This window comes from Varroa destructor, unplaced genomic scaffold (assembly GCF_002443255.2).
Source record: "Varroa destructor unplaced genomic scaffold, Vdes_3.0 BEIS01000001.1, whole genome shotgun sequence".
Lineage (NCBI taxonomy): Eukaryota > Metazoa > Arthropoda > Arachnida > Mesostigmata > Varroidae > Varroa > Varroa destructor.
In genome coordinates this window covers 54,967,707-54,988,138 of record NW_019211454.1, presented here as the reverse complement: position 1 = coordinate 54,988,138, position 20,432 = coordinate 54,967,707, and the positions used below count along the sequence as shown (strand labels likewise).

At 44.2% G+C, this 20,432-nt stretch overlaps 1 protein-coding gene across 12 annotated transcripts in view; it reads right to left on the bottom strand.

The window, feature by feature from the left end:
- Ca-alpha1T (Ca[2+]-channel protein alpha[[1]] subunit T) overlaps window positions 1-20,432 on the bottom strand; it is a 245,041-nt gene that overhangs the window by 80,270 nt on the left and 144,339 nt on the right. For 11 of the 12 annotated variants that reach the window (XR_015318592.1, XR_015318593.1, XR_015318591.1 and 8 more), the window contains one exon: window positions 77-189. Coding sequence is in view for 8 of the 12 variants with exons in the window: in XM_086976796.1 (XP_086832922.1) it covers window positions 77-189 (113 nt within the window). In the remaining 4 variants the exon portion in view is untranslated. Of the gene's footprint in view, window positions 1-76; window positions 18,598-20,432 lie in introns of all 12 variants that reach the window. The other variant, XM_022788428.2, reaches the window with a different exon arrangement.

Here is a 20,432-nt window from a genome sequence, read left to right as displayed (position 1 = left end):
TAAGCTATAACTTAGGAACCTAAAAATGAAGAACTAAGTTGAATTGGTCTAGACAATAATTCACCGTTCAACTCACCTGCAAAATCTGGCAACGGGTGTTAACGCAGAGTTCGTCAGCGCACGGCTGATACATCCCTAGGGTGACGCAATTAAGGAGAATGACTAGCATCGATGCACGCTCGAACCATGTGTTTCATCATTAGCCAACAGCATCCGGTAAAAATAGGTTGAATCATCAAACGGCAATTTGGCGCCAGGCAAAAAGGTCGACGGAATAGGGCGAAATCTGTTAAGGACAATTGCGCTTCACATTGCTCGCCTGTATTTGCGTGCAGTGTATTAGGGTACTCGAACATTTCCCTCGATTAATATATAAATCTTTGCCTAGTGGAACTACATTGATTTACGTTACGTCACGTTACGTTTAGTATATTTGGCACAGTTTATGATTAGGTACATATCATATCATATACCGTAGGAGCAGCAAAACTACTAGAAAGAGGTCTATCCTAATTAGCTAGAATTGAAGGTATCGACGTTGAACACTGCCCCTACCGCGAAATGGCCTGTGCCTATGCCCGGGTTACCACGTGTCGCAGAGTTCAGTAGATGAGACCGCTGTACCATGGTTAGTATCTAACAACAGCTACAATACACTACTACCATATTTAGAAAAAAAATTTCGCAACGTTTAAAAAAAGCTAACGGCGGATACACACGCTTCTTCTTTTCGTGTTTAGGCGACGCTGTGATGACTCCATCTACCGACACGACAACCTTTAGCACCACTGTATTTCTAAAGGCCATTGTACAAAAAACGTTACCTATATATAGGCGTGTTTTTATATGCATCGAGATAATAGTGACCGTTATTGCTATAGGCGCGTGACTCGTTTTGCTTAAAAATAAACCATGAATATTAATAATGCATATATATAAATCACCATCTGTTGCTATTTGATGTCTTATTAAGTTCAAGAATGAGTACCCCCAAAATAGTGGTTTTTATGAGACTTCTTATCTTTTTAGCGCCACAATCGATTGCAGTTTCACCTATAAATGTCGTAATCCCTTGTTCCTGTTTAAATTACAAAGAGTATGCACTCTTTCACTGCATAGAGGTGCATTTCAATGGCTGTTTAACTAATCGGCTTTCTAACATAACATATAATCGTCCATTGATGCTGTGCGTCCAAGATAGCCATTACCGACATGTTGGTCGTTACGATAGTTCTGGGGGCATTGCCATTGCCCACTACCTGGACTGTGTTTTTAGCCACGTATTGATGTCTACCGGTTGGTCGGCAAACGGTTCTCTTGGGACTTCCAGGAGAATCGAGCAGGCGTACGGCAAATGGCCAACTTTAGCTGGAGAGCACGTGGCTGCAGTGGATAAGAGTTTATCGGCGAGAGGATACTAAACAAAAAAGAGGAGTAGACGCTGGAGGACGTCAGAGGGCGAGGCATAAAGGGCAACGCCATAGAGGACGGCGTCCAGAAACCGTATGACCTTCCTCGGTCTAAATATAGGGGCAATCAGTGAAACGCTATTTATGCTGCAGGTAACAAGACAGCATAGCGCGTTCAACCACTGGCCAACGCTAACGAGCAGAATCGTTTGTTGCCCACCTTCGAAACGCCACAGTATTTCCAGCAGGCCCTGGTTGTCTTACTATCCAACCAAAGCGAAGATGTTGGTCGATATTAACGCCGGTTGCGGACGCGTCAATGTTACCTAACATGCACTATGTCAACTACGGCCTGCTTGCAGTGGTGTTATAATACTGTAATACTAAGCTTTTTTCTGTTAAGCTGTTGACCAATGATACTCTCAGGATATGCCACGGTACCAAATGATTTAAGTTTTGTGGTGCTAAAGCTGAAAAGGACGCGATCGAGTTTTCAGCAGCTCGAAAGAAAAGAAAAAATAGCAAGATCGACTGAAAACAATTTTCAGTTTCTTTTAAGAACTAGATACATGGGCCGAATGAAGTCCAGGGCGTTGTCAATGGCTACGCAAGAAGCGTAGAAAAGCAGGCTTCGCTCGCCTTCAGAACGCGGTGAAGATAGCCGGCGAGCTAATCAAAGCAAAAAAGTTCTCAGGCCAAAAAGCAAAGCTAACCATCTGTGGCATCTAGTGACTTAATCCAGCCAAAAACACCGGTCAAAGCTGATAGTAGACTAGCGACGTGCACCGTCATCAAACTGCCAGCGCCTTTTGAACGCGACTGGATCAGGCGAAAATAGTAGACGGGCGTTCGCATTGCCGGAGTTAGGAGCATTTTGGGACCCTGCAGTAAAGAACCCGCCTTTTGCCTGTTGGCCTTGAGTGCCGAATCCCCAACATTGCTCCACTTGCCACCGGTCGCAACATATAGATAGCTTTGATAGTATAATACGTGTCATTTAAAATGGTTACATGCCCGGATCAAGTACTTTACCATGATTAATCGCTGGTAATACTAGCTGTTATTGTTTCAGCATAGCTGAGCGAACGGTAGGTGAGAAGACAGTCAAGCACTTATGAGCGAAGAGAGCGTTCTAACGTCGACAGCATGCCAGCCTCGAATATACTCGCAGGCGAACAAGCTGAATGCATATGCATACAAACCAATAGGAAGGTAGTAGGATATGAAATATATGTTCTTATACAACACCGTACGCATATATACAAGCAAAACGTATATACTCAATCTGGTTTTGAATCGAAGATGTTGATAAACCACAATCGGTCTTTTGCCTGCTGGAGTATCTTTCCTTGACATGATCTCCTGCAATATTTTAGTTGCCAAAGGGAACGACTATGATCGTCTGCTTTCTCAGTTTTAATTTATGACAATATCGCGTTTAGCTGGAAAACCGGTGCCTTATATTGATGCCCAAAGCTAATTCGGGACGACTTTCGACGCTATTAACTTGGATCTCGGGTACGTTTGAAGAGACGCTGTTGAGTGTCGAACCTGTTGAGAGGCTGTTTTCGACGCTCCCTCTTTTTCTTCTTTTAATAACCCATACAGTGTGTGGCACGCTTCGCTAATCGCTACTGCGATCTTCCTTCCCTTGCCAACAGGCACTTGGTCGATCGGCCGTCCGCTGTTTTCAGTTGCCATTAGACCAATACAGTTTCCTCAGACACCTGTCGCTACGACGCCGTTAGTTTTACGCATCACTAGCACCCGCTCCCCTTACTAGCATCGTTTAATGAGCCACGTGATTTAGTAACATCGCTGCACAAGTGTACGTAGACCGAAGGTGCCGCATGACCAGGCCTTCGGTTCTCTGCCGTTAGCAAAATCTGCGGCGACAAATTGAACCTCGTCACATAGACACATGCCTGTACACGCCCATACACTACCATTACTAGGTAGGAACGGCCATTTATATGGTGCTCGTCTTCTTTTTCTCTCAAGTGTTGCTTACAGTAGCATTCGAACTGGAAGCTTGTGGCCGACTGCATGGCTAGACGACGGGCCAATTTGCTGACGTTAGACAAACCATAGCTGGAGCTAGTGGCGGCTCGCAAAAAGGTGCACGATGTTCCATCCGCCCCTTTTTGGCCAGGCATACCACATCGTTCGTTGGGATCATACACGACTACCTGTGCCCCGTCGCCGCATGTCCATTGCCCTTGCTCGATGCCGTTGACGTTGGTGTGGTAAGATCGCAAACAGAAGCGCTTGCGATAACATACCCGCACCCACCGGCAGCAGCAATGGCATCAGCAGGAGACTCTGTCTGAGAAGAAGTACAGCGGTAGTACGCTTGGAATAGAGCTTTTTCGTAGCTGCCTTTATATGTGGGTATTTACTTAATCAGGGGGCAAAAAGATGGGGAAACGTGAGGAGACTAAGCGGGTATGACGTGAGCTTTGAGCAGAGAAAAGGACGCATTGGATTAGGCGTTGGAAGATGATGCTCAGGTAAGTCTTCTCAAGGTAAGCGGCACTAATGCGCAGAACTGCACGAATATTAGACCGTATTTAAGGGGATATATATATATATATACCGTAAACGAATGTTTTTTACTAAAAAAGAAGAGGCTTTCAGCAGAGATATGTGCTACTGCAACTGTATTTAAAAGGACATATAGCTTACAGCGTTCTCACAGTTGGCCCTTATAGTTACCTCGTCGTAATCTTAATAAACACTAGGATCAAGTCAAAATAAAATTATGCCCGTATGATTTTTATACACGGCTGGAACATAACGGCATTGTTCCGAATAAGTTAGTTCTACTAGGACTGACGTACCGGCGCTGCGATACTTATAGGAAAATCAAGTCCCAAATGTTGCCCTTCAGTCTTTGTATGGCTATATTTACTTGTACGAATAAATAGTATGAAAATGAGATCTATTTACAAGTTCATGGATTAAAAATTCTGCGCGGTCAGTCATTATCAAAACGTGCTGTTTCTCAACGTGCTGGTGCCTGTTGGCGTCTGTTCATTGCACAGTCAATATGGGCTTGAGCCATTTCTGCTATTGGATTTTATAGAATACCCAATACAGAGATGCAAGTACGGACTCATTCCTGGCCAATCAGTTCGTGAATTTTTTTAAATACTCAACCTGGTATAAGAATTCGAATCAAAAAAGTCAATAGAATAAACGGCTGAATCTCGTATAAGATGGGCATGCTAGCCTTTACTCCTGGTGTTCCTTTTTCAACCAGCCTCCGGCCTTGATTCGGTCCATCGTCTGATACATACCTTCTTTTATTGACTGCCTTATACCCCATATGGCGTAGCGCACTTCTTGCCGTTAGAGACTGGCTGATGTTATAAATACATAGTTTGAATTCTAAATTTAGTTACCCCCATGTAGCATCGTTTTGCATTGTCAGGAAACAAGGTTTCACTAATTATTGCCATGGTAATTCTTTCTTTTTATCCATATGAGAGTGTTGATTTTTTTCTTATATACATGATGATACAGCCTACACAATGTATAAGCGCTTAGCAAAACGTCGTGTGGCCCGATATTATCGTTACGCATTTGCACGATGTGTTATGGTACAGGTGAGTTAATTATCTAGTATTGACAAAAGTCATTACAAAGATGAAACGACACTATTACGATGACTTCTCGACCGGAACAGCGAGAACCAACTATTTGTTGTCACCGCTGGTTCCCACGTGTTAGGTACACCTATGGTTACTCCATAAAGTCACTGTAGTTCTTTTTTCGAAACCTATCTTTCTGCTTCCTTAGCTTACTAAATTACATTTGCAAACAAATGCGTCACTTGTATTTGCGCGGGTTTTGAGTCTAATGTATATTCCAACTGATCATTGTGGTATTTGACAGTCTCATGCTTTCAGCACTTCGTTTGATTTGAATCCATACGGCGATTCGCTCGCGCCTACTCGACGTGCAGCCGACGTCCAGTAGATTTTGTTATGGCAAAAGCTCGAAAATGAGCTTCATGTTGCCTGATGTCGAACGGAGTTGACGCGATCATTTCGGTGGCACTTCGATCAGAGGCTAACATTGGTAATCATGTGACTGTAAACTCTATTTTTCTACGGCTGAACAAGGGGGCTGATACCCCACTGAAACGAGCAAACGTACGAAGTAATGAGTTGTTTGCATAAAATGATCGTTCTATTTTTGAGAAATTTGACATCTCGAGATTTCAAGTTACCTATAAAACCATCTTTCGTAGTAACAGGAACTAACCAATTCTGTGCTTCGGTAGGCGTTAAGTATGTAACTTTCAATGTACATAACCGACCACAAAACATAACCGACTGTGTTTTGGTCACGACCAACGCAAACTGGACCTTAGCCACTTCAGCAAGTTAGAAACTCTATTGTTGTTTAGCTTCGTGGTGACCCCCCCCCCCGCGTTAGAACCTCTACACCAACAACAAATACGGCTACCATCGCTCAAATAAGCCGTCATCGGTACAAGATAATCTCTCATCAGTCACTTTAATACAGAATACGTTCCGATTAGTTATCTTCTCTACCAAAGCAGTTACTGCTATCGCTAAAATTTCTGTGCAGTCGAGATGTCTATGCATGTCTCCTGGATCAGTTAGTTGTCTCTTACAAAAGAAAATGTCAACATGTACAAACAACGACTAATAATAACCGACGAGCTGCCTGTTCTAGAGAAATATATCAAACGAGAAAGATTGCGCGAAAGGGAAGCCCAGAGAAAACTGTGAATATCATGTATAGGACGTTTCATAAACGCGTTCAGATTGGCTGAAGGCAAGCGGTAAACGGAGGGGTTAGTGGGAGCAAGTACGAACCTGAGAGACGCTCAGCTGTCGACAGCCGGCATGCCAAACAACCAGGTGAGTCCGCAAAAAACGAAATAGCACTCTCTGCCCGGCAAAATCGGGAAACGTGGTTGCTCTAAAACGAGGCCAAAGCTGACAGGAAGCAGAGTACAGCTTCTGAACCAGGAGAATGGCCTTAAACGGTTTCAAAGACAAAAATAGTTTTTGCAAAGGCACTAGCTAAAGATGAGATTTGTAAAATTGACACCACATCCGCATTTACAGGAAGGATTGCATAGCCTCTCGTTAACAAATGAAACCAAATGCCAATCACACTGCGTCAATCTGTGTTACGAACAGGAATGCGAGAAGACGGTCAAGTAGACAACATTCGTCAGCGAGAAATAACTTACTGATGATGCGATGTTTGCAATAATCTTTGAAGTTGACACGACATCATCATTGTGCTTTTTCCACCGCATACGTACACAAATATAGATGCTGTACAGATAGATGGCTGACGTTGAAAGGCAGGTGTTGAAAGTCTGGGTGCATTAAGCAAGAGCCGACAGCAGCTGCCGCCATTAGGTTTTTGTTGCCTTCGTTTCAGATCAGTGCATCATTGTTCGTGTAATATCATTGAATTTACCACACTGGAGGCGTCATCTGAACAATACGTTGCTTGAGTTGTTAATAAGGTAGAACTGTATCTATTATATACAGGGATATACCATCAGCGCCACCATCAGAATTACAGCTATAGAATTATAGAGCCAGAATTATACCAGCCAGAATTATAGAGTTTGCATTGCGCGTTTGCTGTACTTGAGGGCGTTAAGTTGTTTAATAGCATGGTGTACCAATATTAACCTACAGGCACTATCAGACGAAGAAATGCCTGTTTTCGATGAAATACCTGTTCCGCTTCGAAGATAAGGGAGCGTGTTCTTTTTAAAGCTGGCTTACAACGCCATGTCATAGTTCATCTTGATACACGACTGTCGCTATTTTTACGGATGCGGCTACTTTTAGTTTGAAGACCTGAATCTGGAAAGGGAAATGAATGCAATTCGGCTTTATTCTAAAAGGCGACCAAGGCATAGAAGTGATTGGTTCTATTGCACGCATTGAGAAAAACCCGCGTCGCTTGCTCGGCTAGCGAGGACTACGTTCCGTTTAAGTCCGTATATATCCGCACGGGGAAAAGAAACCTGTAGTGCAATAGGCCAGTGGGGCACCCGTGACACTACGCAATTTCTTTTTCCTCTTTTCCAAAACGACGCTCACAAGGGCGTCTGTGGACTAGTGCGAGCAGAAAAAGGAGGCATGGCGCTGTCGCGTCTATCGACGAGCAGTAATCAGGACCGCCAGGCCCCTACCAACACGTACTGCATCTCCCCCTTTCAGATCTACTTTCGAGTGCTTTACTCCACTCTACTGATAGCAGACCAACTGTCCTTGGTAGGCCGACTGGTCCAATGGAAAGACCTGAATACGATCTTTGTATGTTCCATGCATTCGCTCCGTTTGCTGCCTTCTCAATATTCTCAAAAGCCGGAAGAGATTTTTCTTCGCTCCTCTTTTTCCCCAGGCCATTCCTTTGCCTACATACCGTTCATCTGTCGACTCAACCAAACCAGGCTTTGGCTGTTCCTCGGCCTCATTGCACATCACCTGCCCTTGCTTCTCATCCCTTTCGAGACCGTTTTCTTTGCCAGCTGATATTCGTAGTTGCTATATCATCATATATGTGCTACGCACCGGAGGCCGCATCGTCCGGTTCTGCAACAGCACGCATAACTAACGTACAACTAGTATGTCCCGCCTGTCCGCCCTTTCAGCACGCGTATCTTCGAACGCTACAGATGCGCTCGCCGATCAGGCCTTTCTACGAAAAACAGAAGAAGGATGGAACAGTCCGGCAAGAGTAAATTTTATCCGTAGCTCTGAGTAGCTTCGGCTTCCCGGCTCAAGGATTTGTAGTTCGAGTCTTACTCTGAAAAGAATGTGACGCAGATCCAACCATACACGCGATGTCCAAGCCGCAATGAATAAAACTTGGCACTGAGCTGCATTATTCCTTGCTAGAAAACATTTTGGACTAGACACAATGAGTGGGAAAAGAAACGACACCGATAGAGACGAAATAAGCGTCGTAACGTCAATAAAACAACGTAGTAATGGGTGTTCCTCTTCTTAAGTTTAGCAAATGACAACTAGCAATAGTAGCGGTAACGAAGAATCCAAGGTAAACGTAGGAAGTAGCCATTAATTTTTAAATCAATTGTTTAGGCAGGGTCGAAAGCTTAGTTGGCTATTATCGAACAGAGTGAAGCCGGGAGCATTCTCGGATGTCAAATCCCATATGACGGGAATGACAGTCCGGTTACACGAAACGTATACATGCATATTGTGGCACGTACATCTATCACAGCGACAGAAGATTTCAAATGCAGCTAAGGTCCCAAGTACATTTCAAAGCAGATGCCCTCCGCTGATAAAAGCAAGTACGCCAACTCGAACCTGCCCAACGGCGGTAATTATTATAGGAGTCACTTTTGATGCGTCGATGGGTGGATAAGATAACGTGTTAATAGAATAACTCCTGCTATCACAGCTCCGCACGAAGTTAACTACCCCCTTAGTAATGTCTTTTATAAATCAACATGTTTTTTTTAGGCGGACAGAAGGCTATCGCCTAAACGAAATACCCGCGTTGAGAATAAGGCCTATAAGAGTCACCTTCGTCACTACTCAACATTACATGTTCTCATAGGAATCAAGACAGACACACTTAGCCAATGGTAGGACGCTCATGCAAAAGTAAGACGAAGCATATGAAAAATGCATTTTTTTTAGGAATCTCAAGTGCCTCAAGTCCGTCCAAAGTACAAGTATAGATGGCTATGTTCAATCGTATTTCAAAGATCAATACTTGTCTTAGGTGTGGTTGTACCCACACACCTAAGACAAGCATGTTGCGATAGGATCAACATGGTCGACTTGGCTTACCATCGACATATTTCAACTTTGACAATCCGTACTGTCGCTTTGCTCATATCTAACGTTTCGTATACTGCTGCAGCTCGATATGCGGTACAAGCTTGAACGACTAAATCTGTGAAGAGCCGCCCACAATTAAATTGTGACTGGTGCCGGTTGCCCCTTGTTAGCTGCTATGTGGGCAGTTCGGCTAATTCAGAAAGAAACCAGGCAAGCAGATTTGCATAGCCGGGACAAAGAGGTTGCCTTGGTATCCGGTTGTTGGCCTATAGCAGCTCGATAGCGGCTTGCTATTTGGTCACCCTCGTTTCTTTTTCTGCCAGCGAAATGCAGTTTCTAGGACGCGAGCAAATAATGGCGTCGCCTTCGGCCAGGTGGTGGTAGGTGACGTGAAAATCTTGCGTCACATTTACTAACCGTAGGTGAGCAGGTAGACACTGACACTTCTGCTGTTGTTCCGCTCGTTCGGGCAGATAGCAGATGATGTGCTCGAAACTGCCATGTTTTTAACAAGACAAATGAACAAGCAACGCGAAAGGTGCAAGAAAACAGGAGAGAACGTACACAATTTTGGTTATTAAGAAATAAAAGTTATTATCATTCATGTTAGAGCTGTGATGTAGCTTTTTCTAGACGGCTTCATGCAGTCTTGCTGGCTGCAGCCAGATCCGCACGTACATTTTGATATTTCGTTGGAAAATGTAGCTGTGTCCTAGATAAATATACTATATTTGGAAGATGTATCCGCCAGACATAATTATTGGTCTCTGAATCACGAAATATGTTAGGCCTTTAATATCTTCTATAATTCAATCAAAGTATGTGTCGCAATTATATATATTTCCTTAATTATCTGCAGTCCACGGTGGTAGGTTTATATCATTATACCGATATGTTATCATGCTTATGAAAACATTGCGCTACTAAATGAACTTGTTTTCATGTATCTGGAGAAAGGAAACCTGTAGGTTGTTATCTTTCATCAAATAGATATTTTTTTTTTTTATCTGATGATCAACGTTCCCAAAACGTTTTTACTTTGATTTATTTAGTACAATATATCAGTGCTACATAAGACCAGAACAGAATAAAATTCTCCTATAAAACCTACCCAGTTGACGTTTGCTTCTTCCGACGAAAGGCAGCTTCTGCAGCTTTAGCAGAGGCATGACATAGATAGCAGAAGGATGGCTATAGATAATGCGATAAAAACTAACAACAAAAGCAGGGCCAGTGACAACGAGGGGGCGTTGAAAGCATATAAAATGTAAAAAACATTGAGTCACGGTGTGGCAAAGGTCAAGGATGAGAGCAGTGTTACCATGTGCTGGTTTTGCTGACCGATCCTACATAGCTCCTATAGCTTGACTATTTCCCTCTGTCGGTTCGTTCTGTTATCTGTCCTGTAGTTTTTCGCGGTGTATAATGTGCAGGAGAAGGAATACTGAAACTAGTGGCGGTTACCCTAGCAGTTACCGCCAAATGTCACCGAATGGCAACGGAACGACGTCACATTGAAAGAGTGCTTGACTTCAATGAAAAGCCTTTGCAGTACACTGAATTCGGCCCTTTACCTTTTCCCGCTTCCGCATCCCCCACAGGCTCTCACAAGAAGTCTAGCCTTTATCCAACTTCCCAGGTCTGACATCCGTTCAAGCGAGTCACTGAGCATGCCTCCTGGTCTGCTCGTCCCGTCGTGTCCTACCTCCCCCCAGCGAGGGCGGCAGCGTTGAATTGTGGCGGCTGTCTTCCGCAGACATCCGCTCGTCATCGTCCCAGTCGTATCTACCGCACGAGTACTTTCATCGTGAACAGGTTGACAGAGCTATCTTTTCATCGTCTTTCAACCACCTCTGCCTGCTGTTCCACCCGTGACGTTCGTTCTTCAACTTTCGACTAGCACTGCTATTACTCATAGTTATCTGTTATAGTCTGCCGGCCACATAACCAGGTTATTTAACCTTAAAGCTAATCTTGGCCCTAGCTAGACTTCTTTCCTCCTCTCGTTCCGCTTAAGCCAAAGAAGGCTTCGGCGTCGTCGTAATATATACTTCATCGAAGTGAGCACGAACGGGCGAACAATGGCCACCACTCGAAAGATCGATGCTGCCCTTCGTCAAGGCTAAAAGGGGCCAAACGTATAGAAAAAGACAAAAAGGAAGGGTGGCAGGCGCTAAGAAGAACGCATAAAGCGCCTGAACGAACATGGCCTGCTGCTCTGATTGAGAGGGACATTGCTCAACCCTGTTGGCAGCCCTGTGAACTGCTGCCATCGCCGGTTTTTCCTAAGAGACATGATGAGGTGACTCTGATTTTGGCCTTTTCGTATAGAGGTTTTCCTGGCGTAAGGCCGTATGCTCCCGCGTAGTGCACATTGAAGTATGAATCGACGTACCATTCATTTTTCTCCTGCTGCCATGATCAGTCATACCGGATGAAAAATAAGCACGGTGAAAGAAAAAATATCATTGATCTATAAAGCCCATGTATCTATAAATTCATCTATTTATTCAATATTCAAATTATTTTACTTTGAGGGTTGCTTAATTTGTCTAATAATATATTTAAATTATTTGTGCACTCAGAACGCAACAAAATGGCGGTATAGGTATACTTTACATCTCGGAACACTTAAGGCGCGTTAAGCCTATATTCACGTCCTAAAAAATTTTTTAGCGGTGAGAAATTTCAATCGGATCGCCAGGATTCTACTATCAATGCACTTTTCCAGGGCGTTTATTGTTAATTGAACATAAAAAAATCAAGTACGTTTTTTTATACACATACTTTTGATATAATAATGTATAGTATACTTTTCGACACATGTTGACTAACGATCGAGATTTTATGTAAGCAATATATATATATATATATATAAGCAATGCCTTTCTGAATACCAGTGTTACTTCAGAAGAACTGAAAGGTCAAGCACAAAACCCTGTGTTTTTTTGCAAACGCTGAAGTTTTGAATATTTGATGGATATACACAGACGACTGTGATAGACTTTGATATGTTTCATTGGTTTTACCTCTTTAACGGCGGTTGCACTGATGATGTTACAATTACTTTTACTTCTTAATAATCGAAGTGGCATTAACAGCCGGTTAACTCATCCTACTTCACCACGTAAACCGATTTAGTACCCTATTATATATATAATAGAACCTTTATAAATACGAGCCGAACTTCCCTAGAAGCATTTGTGTGTATGTTATTCTGTATCGATATGGGTATACGGAGCGCATAGAGTCAAGGTTGGTTGTAACTTTGCGTGAGACTTGTGCTAACCAAGCGCTTCTAAGCTACTACACCCCTTCTAGCATGATCCATGGCGAACGACCAAAACGAGAGACGAAGAACCGAGCCCGAATCTTATGACCCGCCATAAGCTGTCTTTCAGCGCTGTTACCATCACTTTTCTGGCCGCAGTCATCATCAACGACATATGAAGCGCAATATGAATTTTACGTACGATTAGTGACGCCATAACCATCAAATAGATTTTAGAAGTCATTAACATGGACGATACGATCACCAGATACGATCAACTGGTGTCGTCTTGATAGAAGAGCAAGCGCCAAAGGTATTCCAGGGAAATCGGGTCTATGAAATACTTTTTCTCACCTGTACAAAGGGTCGAAGCGAGCAAGGAACCGTATGACCATAGGGAATCGTATCTGGGAACGTGAAGGTAAATAAAATGTTTTTATACGAACATTTTGTCAGGACGAGTCGAAGCGTCAGGGAATGATCTACATGTCGTGAGCTGAAGATACCACTGCTCCGGAATACGATGCTACTATAACTAAGTTCGAACTAAATGACGAGTCCAGAGAGGTCAGAAGGGTAGCGAAACGCGTTTTGCGTAACTCCGCTAAGTAAGTGCGTAACGCAACCGGATAGGAGGACGATCTGGGACCAACTCGTGTTCACTAGCGCATCTCTTTGTACAACTAGCTGATTGAAATTTCGAAAAGGACTGGGCAACTGCTGACAACGACAATTGAAGCGGGCCGATTTGAGAAGGATGCTAGTAAACAAGATTAGCTCTTCTGCTGACACATACAAATACACACCCAAGAGGCACACCAAGCTAATACAACGCACTACTTAAAGTAGAATAGACTTAAAGGCCGATGCTTATGAGTACTCAGTGTCATCGCCTTCGTATCGAATCGAAGAGCAGCCATTGAATTTCATTAGGAAACGTAGTAACTTCTCTGAATTCAACATTTATTCGTGTACCATATTCATGAGTAGGATGAAGACAATATTAATAAGACCCAGGGGTTTACCTCGTAATGACAAGATATAGTGTGATTACGTACCTTAAACCAAATACACTTCAATCCACAACAAAACGATAATTAGGGAGATCTTTTACAACGCATGATTGACTTCTGTTTAGTTGCTCTCTGCATTCTATATAGGATAGCTGAAAAACAGCGGCTATGTATGTTGATTCTGCACAATCGTCGTATAATTTGTTCGTTATTTCCAGCTGCTGCTGTCGTACTTCAGAGGATAATTTCACGGGTCTAGACGCATTGCTATGCATATCATTCATAAAAAAGAAATATTGGTTACTTAGTTAGAATTTGTGCGATGTTCCTGCGCTCAGTATCACTATCCCTAGTAACGCTTTCTCGTATGAATGAACCGTGTGCTACTTCACATTTGTTGATCAGCTATACGGAGATGTTTCCTTACTCTTTTTTTTTCCCATTTCCTCGTATACACGAAATGATCCGTGGGACAAGTAGTGTAAATCCAGACTGACACTACAGCCTAACAGGCGATACTTGAGAAACAATCAAAGCTATATCGTCGGCAATCGCTCTCTTGTTTCAGAGGAATTTTCTCACTTTGCTATTGGATCCGCTGTGTATATATGGCGCGACGTTTTGCTACCGCGGGTGGACAATAAAGCATAGTGTGCACCTGCCTTTGCCAAGTTTCACACACGAGTTTTTTTAGTTTACTTGTTGTTCCCACAGACCACTTTTTACCCAGGTAAGTTCACCTAGCTGGTTCCGCTATTGGAGAGCTGTTCGCCATAAAGACCGCCCAACGGCATTGACATCTTGAGCCTCGCATCTTATCTTGGGTCCCGGATTTCGTTCAAGGAATCAAGGACCTTGTGAGATCCATGCTGGCCTACAAGACCGGCACTAGCTACAGCACGCACACCAGAGAGAAAGAAAGAGAATTACTAGCACGTCTATGGGTCGTCCAACAGACGGTTCGTCGCCACGCAGCTTGCCCATAGCAATGACGCCCGTACCAGTAACAACACGTTCCTGCTTGTTGTTTGCGAAATAAAGTACGCTGCTGCCATTGCCGACAGAAAACACAGGTCGGTTGCGGACGCTACTTTGAGAAATTCACGCCATGTACGCTACGAGGGACGAATTTACGCAACAGTGAACACGCTATTTGTTGGCCTTAAGGCCACAGCGAACCAGCTGTTCGAGGCGACTTCTGCTGTTACTGTTGTTATCATTGTTTTCCCGCGTATTGCTAGTAGTAGTAGAAGATGTTGTTGATAGCGTCATGATATTGCTTCTGATACCATTCCTTGCACCTATGTGAGAAAGAAATAACTATATGGGCATGTGTCATACTGCATGCTGTCGTTCGCTGTTACTGTATACATACAGGGCGGCATTTCTGGTTGGCAATGCTTCGTAAGACCGGTCTATGTTGTTATCGGCTTGCTCGGCCAGCAGTAGATGTGGCAATAACAACTGTTCCTGAGGCCACAATGTAGGACGATACTAAATGGGGACGGGTAAGAGTCAGCCGGTACTCTGCAGTCAGTGCATGCCTAAATTCCTTGTCACAGGCGCCCACTAAAACGGGCCAAGGCAGTCACGCTTCGTTGCTAATCGAGACCTGCAACGACGGGCACCTATCTGGCATGACTCGACATGGTTTGTACAGAAGCTCACTTGGAAAATTTTCGGGGACAGGGAACGCCATTAAATTAGTCTATAGGGGCCTACTGGGATTACTACCTCAACCGGTTCGTTTTGCTGACGCTTTCGACGTCTTGACACCGAGAAGCTACGGAAAGAGAGACGGACGGCACTTGGCTAGTACTACCATAACCAGTTCTGACGCTGCTCTTCCTGATGATTATGCTATCATTTCAATTTTTCGCATTGTCGTTCTTCGTCTACCGACGAAATCTTTTTTCACAGCTTTCTATTGTCTCTCGCCTATGAAAGTCGAGGCAGATGAGAAAAGCGGCTAAAATATATAATTCTTCAAGACGCTTTAAAACGGACACCCTAACAGTTAAGTTAGATGTTGAAGCATATTTATATAACCAACAAATATTTCTTGACCTAGTTAGTAAGCCTGCGACGAGTGAAGAAGACACGGCTATCACATCGATGGATTAGACTTGATTCAATGCTATAAATCCAAAAAGCTCTTAGTAATGTAATAAAAATAAAAAGGTATCTAATTTTATTAACGCCTAAATGAACGCAAAAATGCCGCCACTGAGAGCTTGTATGTTGATATGTCAATTCTTAAAACATGCTTGGAGAACGAGGATTAGTCGTATTACTGTTACATTTAAGAATCACAAAATAATTTTAAAATAGTTCTAAAAGTCGTTTTTGATATTTCTTTGCGGCGTAGTGGCTCAACTGGTAATAAACCATTGCAAATTATAGTATTTTTTTTCATCGATAAAAGACTACCGACTTACCCGATCGTAACGAGCTGCTGGGGTGTGGAGTTACCCCCGATGGCATCTAGCAAGCGATGAAAAATAAACTGATAGTGTCAAGGGGAATAAAGAAAATCATCCAAAGTTCGGATTTTGCAATGCTCTGCAAGCATACTTTTAAACTCCATTTATGTCTTTCACTAGAGCATTACTGGTATTCATCCAATAAATCAGGTTTCTTTGTTGCCGGACCTAGGATTTTTTTGCCATGGATGATAAAATACAAATCGCATCTAACACACAGCCTAAATCACTTTGCCCATATGATTAAAAAAATCACGCAAAGTAAAATAAATAAGTAGAAATAAATAAATTAATACTTCAGGTGTTAATTAGCAATAGCTTTTCGTTGTGATTTATAATCCTGTTTCAACAATACATTTAGCTAAGCTAATTTCATGGATTTTAATACTTCTACCCATCAATACATTGATGAGCAGAGGCTTTAGTTATAACGAACGTAACTAGTAAAGCTCTATGTTTGAGTTTTACGTCCGGTATCGCCGTTAATGATTCTATTAGATGACTGGCATCCAACATGTATCTGTGCTAGGGTTCGAATCGAGACCGCAACATGCTTCTAAGATTAGCAGGCAATGCACGTTACACTAACCTATTACAAAATTTTAGCTAATAAAGCTAAAACACCACCACAGGACGACTTTCCGGTACTTCGTGTCGGTTCAAATGACCGTTTTAGCAAACCAACATGGCGAGTTCCTTGTGCCTACTTCGTCCGCTTTTATTTGTCTGCGAATGGTGTTAGGCTACTGTCTAGTGCCAGCAGAGTGCCTTTGTTCGCTGTGAAGCAACAACAGCAGAAAAAGCACTAGATATGTACAAGGGAGCGGGGTGTAGCTTTTTAGTACCTGCATCACCATGGTATGTGCATCTCTGCAGCCATTTACTGTTGTGGGTACGGCCGGACGACTATCGCGCAGGTCTTGTCATACCATCACTACTGGTAACCGGTTACGGTAATCCAGCTGATCTTGTTGCGTGCGGCTAGACGCTGTTTGTTGGTTAGACCGACTGATTGCCAGCTTTTACATGGTGACCAGAAACAGGAGTGTGCGTGCGAAGGCCGAGACGGGTTCGGATGCATCATGGCTGGAGGACTGTGTGGTTCCTTCCGAGATGGCTATATGTACGACACGGCTATGCCGTGTAGTATACGAACGAGAAGATAGCGATGCCGTTATCAAGCCTAAAACACCTAGCGGGAGGAAATGGTTGTCGGAACGATGCGCGGTCGTGCTAGTTAATGACAGACAGAGCAATAGCTAACTTCCCGTAGAATGTCCTTTCTGACCACTCGGGCGGGAAAGTTAGCCAAACCTTGCCTTCTATCGTAATGCTACGACCACCATCACCAGGGTGAAGCGCGCTCCTATCTCTTTAGATGATATCTGATATAAGATGAAGGAATCCGCATTTGGAAGTCCCATGGCTGCCGCAGAGTAGTGCTTGCGGAGCTGACAGAGGAGAAGCAAGATAATAAAGTAACGGGAGGAAAGACGTGCAGACCCGGCGGGCACCGTGAGCCTATTTCCTTTGGATGGCAGGCAAGGGGCAAAATCCGGTCTCGATCTCGAACACTCTTCCCGTTCCGGTTTTGTGTCTCTACGTCAATCTTGCTCAGCACATCCAACTTTTTACCGCCGCACCGAAGGCCGACAAGGCTGTATGGCGGCATCAGGTTAGATGGAGTTGTGGCGAACGAGCAAAAGCATTTCTAGCCATAGTAATGTGCTTGTTGACACTTGAGAATCAGGGGAATTTTATGAAGCGCATCGGCCCTATTCGTTTATGGTTACGTATAATAACTAACAACGACGGAAGTGTACACCAGTAGACATTATTGGTATTCCCGGTTAGAGAAACCTGCAGCAAACAGACATCACTTAAAAAGGCAAAAAGGTTGAATGACAGTAAGGCAGGTCACGGTACTTCCCGTGGCCGCCATAAGTAAGCGTAGCTAGTCGAGAATTGGCTTGCCTTCATCGATTCGGTTTTCTTCCTTTGCCTCCTACACACTAATCTCTCGTGGACTCTTTTGGGGAGCTTGTCGGCGTGGGACGAAATGCTTGCTTGAAGCGTATAATCGGCTTACCATTTCTAGGCAGTCCCCAACCACGAAAAATAGTGAATGGTGGATACATCGCTGTCGTATCCGTCAAAGGTGCGGCCGAGTTGTTTCAAATTAAACCAACACAAGCTGCAATACCATCAGCAGTAACTAGAACTAATAGCACTCTTATAGCAGCGAGTTTTGCAGCAGTTGGGTTTCCTAGAAGAAATCACAGAAGAAACCCGCCGGTTCGATAGAACGGGGTCTTAAACACAACCCCAGATCCGCACATCGCAATAGCAAGTTTGCAGGATTTCTGATTCTGTCATTGGCGACCGTTAAGCCCTTGACATCTTAAGTATTATCCAGTGCTACGACCACTAACAATGCTGTTATCGCCATACGGAGCTGAGGCGAATAAACGGTATATATAGGTGCAGCCATTCAGAGCGGTAGTTGATTTCGGAAGAATAAGTTGGACTAGCTCGCTTTTGATCACGTTTCTGGTTGCGTGCTGGCTATTCAATTGAGTCACCATCAGCGTGTCTCACCTGAAACGAATAATCAACATAATGTTAGTTAAAGGGTAGTCTGCTGGCGCTTGCACAGTTCATCGCGTTTCGCCCTGGAACTGGGGTGCGCAAATAGGGGGAGTAGACTTATCAGGTCGGCCGTCTGATTGCTCACCGCTTCTCGGCCCAATTAATCTTTCTCTATGAAACCCCCTCATTCATTTGGCCTAAACAGCCGCCACATATAGACGCGCCAGCCCCGAGCACCCTCCCTCCAGTTGTGTTCCACTCCCTTGAAACCCAAAACAACGTTGGTTAACTTAATAATCCGGCTATACAAACTGTACGACAAAAGCAAGTAGAGGATTTCTGCTGGCTGAGGCCTAGATTAGAGGAGCCTTTAGGATAAAACTATCGAAAAATGCATTGAGCTAGCCCCGTCGGTCGGCGGGAGCGGTAGTTTTTGCGCGTGGGATGCGACACGCGCCGTACACCCGTGTGTTTGTGTGTGTGTCTGTGTGATGCCCACGCCCTCGACCGAACGACAAGCAAACAGATGACAGAATGTTGTTTTTCGGATACCAGCAGGTCTAGAAATGCATAGTTTTTGTTAATGGGACGCTACGCAACAAGGCGGTTGGCGCTTATGTTATTAGAGCACGGAAAAGGGAAAGAACCTGGATAACAGAAAGCATCCCAGCTCATCCCAAGTTGCTGCGATTGCTTCATGCAACGGTACCCCGCAAGGTGCAATATCCCTCGCACGTTCGTGTGTTTGCTGAGGCTAGGATCTGATACAGAAGGAGGGCTGGATGAGCAGATGCGTTGCTCTACGTACAAGTGGCCCTCGCTAAGATCCAAGGAGCACTGCTTACGACGATAGGGTGGCGGACGCACAAACAACTGCAGGATGGAAACTATCTGACTGGCGACAAAGCAAAAAGTGATATCGCTCTATTTTTACATGGACTGGGCGCTGTGAGAGAGAATTATCGCGCGAATCCCAACGATGGCACTGTTGGGCAGAATCGGCAGGCTGAAGGCTCTGAGCCTGGACGAGGGGCTTTCTTTCTGATTCTGGAAGGCAGATACTCTGCTATTTCTACTACCACTATTAGCGTTGCTTCTACAACTATACTAGCCCGCCCAGGAAAGCTGGGCTAGTATAGGTTATGGGGCAGAAGACTTGTTGGGATACGGCGTTTGGGTCGCCTGTTCTATGCCTAGCTCTATCTCGCCTTGATTGGATAGCGGTCTTGGCAGTCGCTTACGATTCCTGATTTCTGGGGGAAGACTGACAAGTTATTTGAATGCCGCTAGCTGGAGGATCTGCTTTCTCGAATTGATTCCTCAGTCTCGGAATACGGAACTCAGTTTTAGCTGCTGCCAGTTACTGGTTTGCGCCGACCGGAGGCAATGATTAGAATAGGGACGAAGCCGGCAGCAATGGGCTAGGCGGCCGGCAATAGTTCCATCGACGACGACGTCACTGTCGTTATCGTCGATGGAGCTATTGTAGCGGCGTACAAAACAGCAACAGCAGAAAAAAAAAGCAGAGAAAGACACATAAATGGAGACAAAGTGCACTGATCAATGCGAGCTAGTCGGACAATACTTTTGCTGCCTCCAGTTGAGTAATGGCGTTGCTGATAGTTGCGCCTTTGGGTCGTTGGATGTCGCGGTGCTATAGCCGGCTGCAGGGAAGGCACGCTCGAGTCAGTCGACGCTGTTTTCGCCGAAACGATATAGCTCTTCACGTTCAGATGTTCGTTCAGCCCAGCGTTGCCTTATTGCTGCCGTCTAGTTTTTCCACGGTCTTTAGGATGAGAACGCTAAGAATAGAGAAGTGACACAAGGAAGCGGTCTTTGTTTGA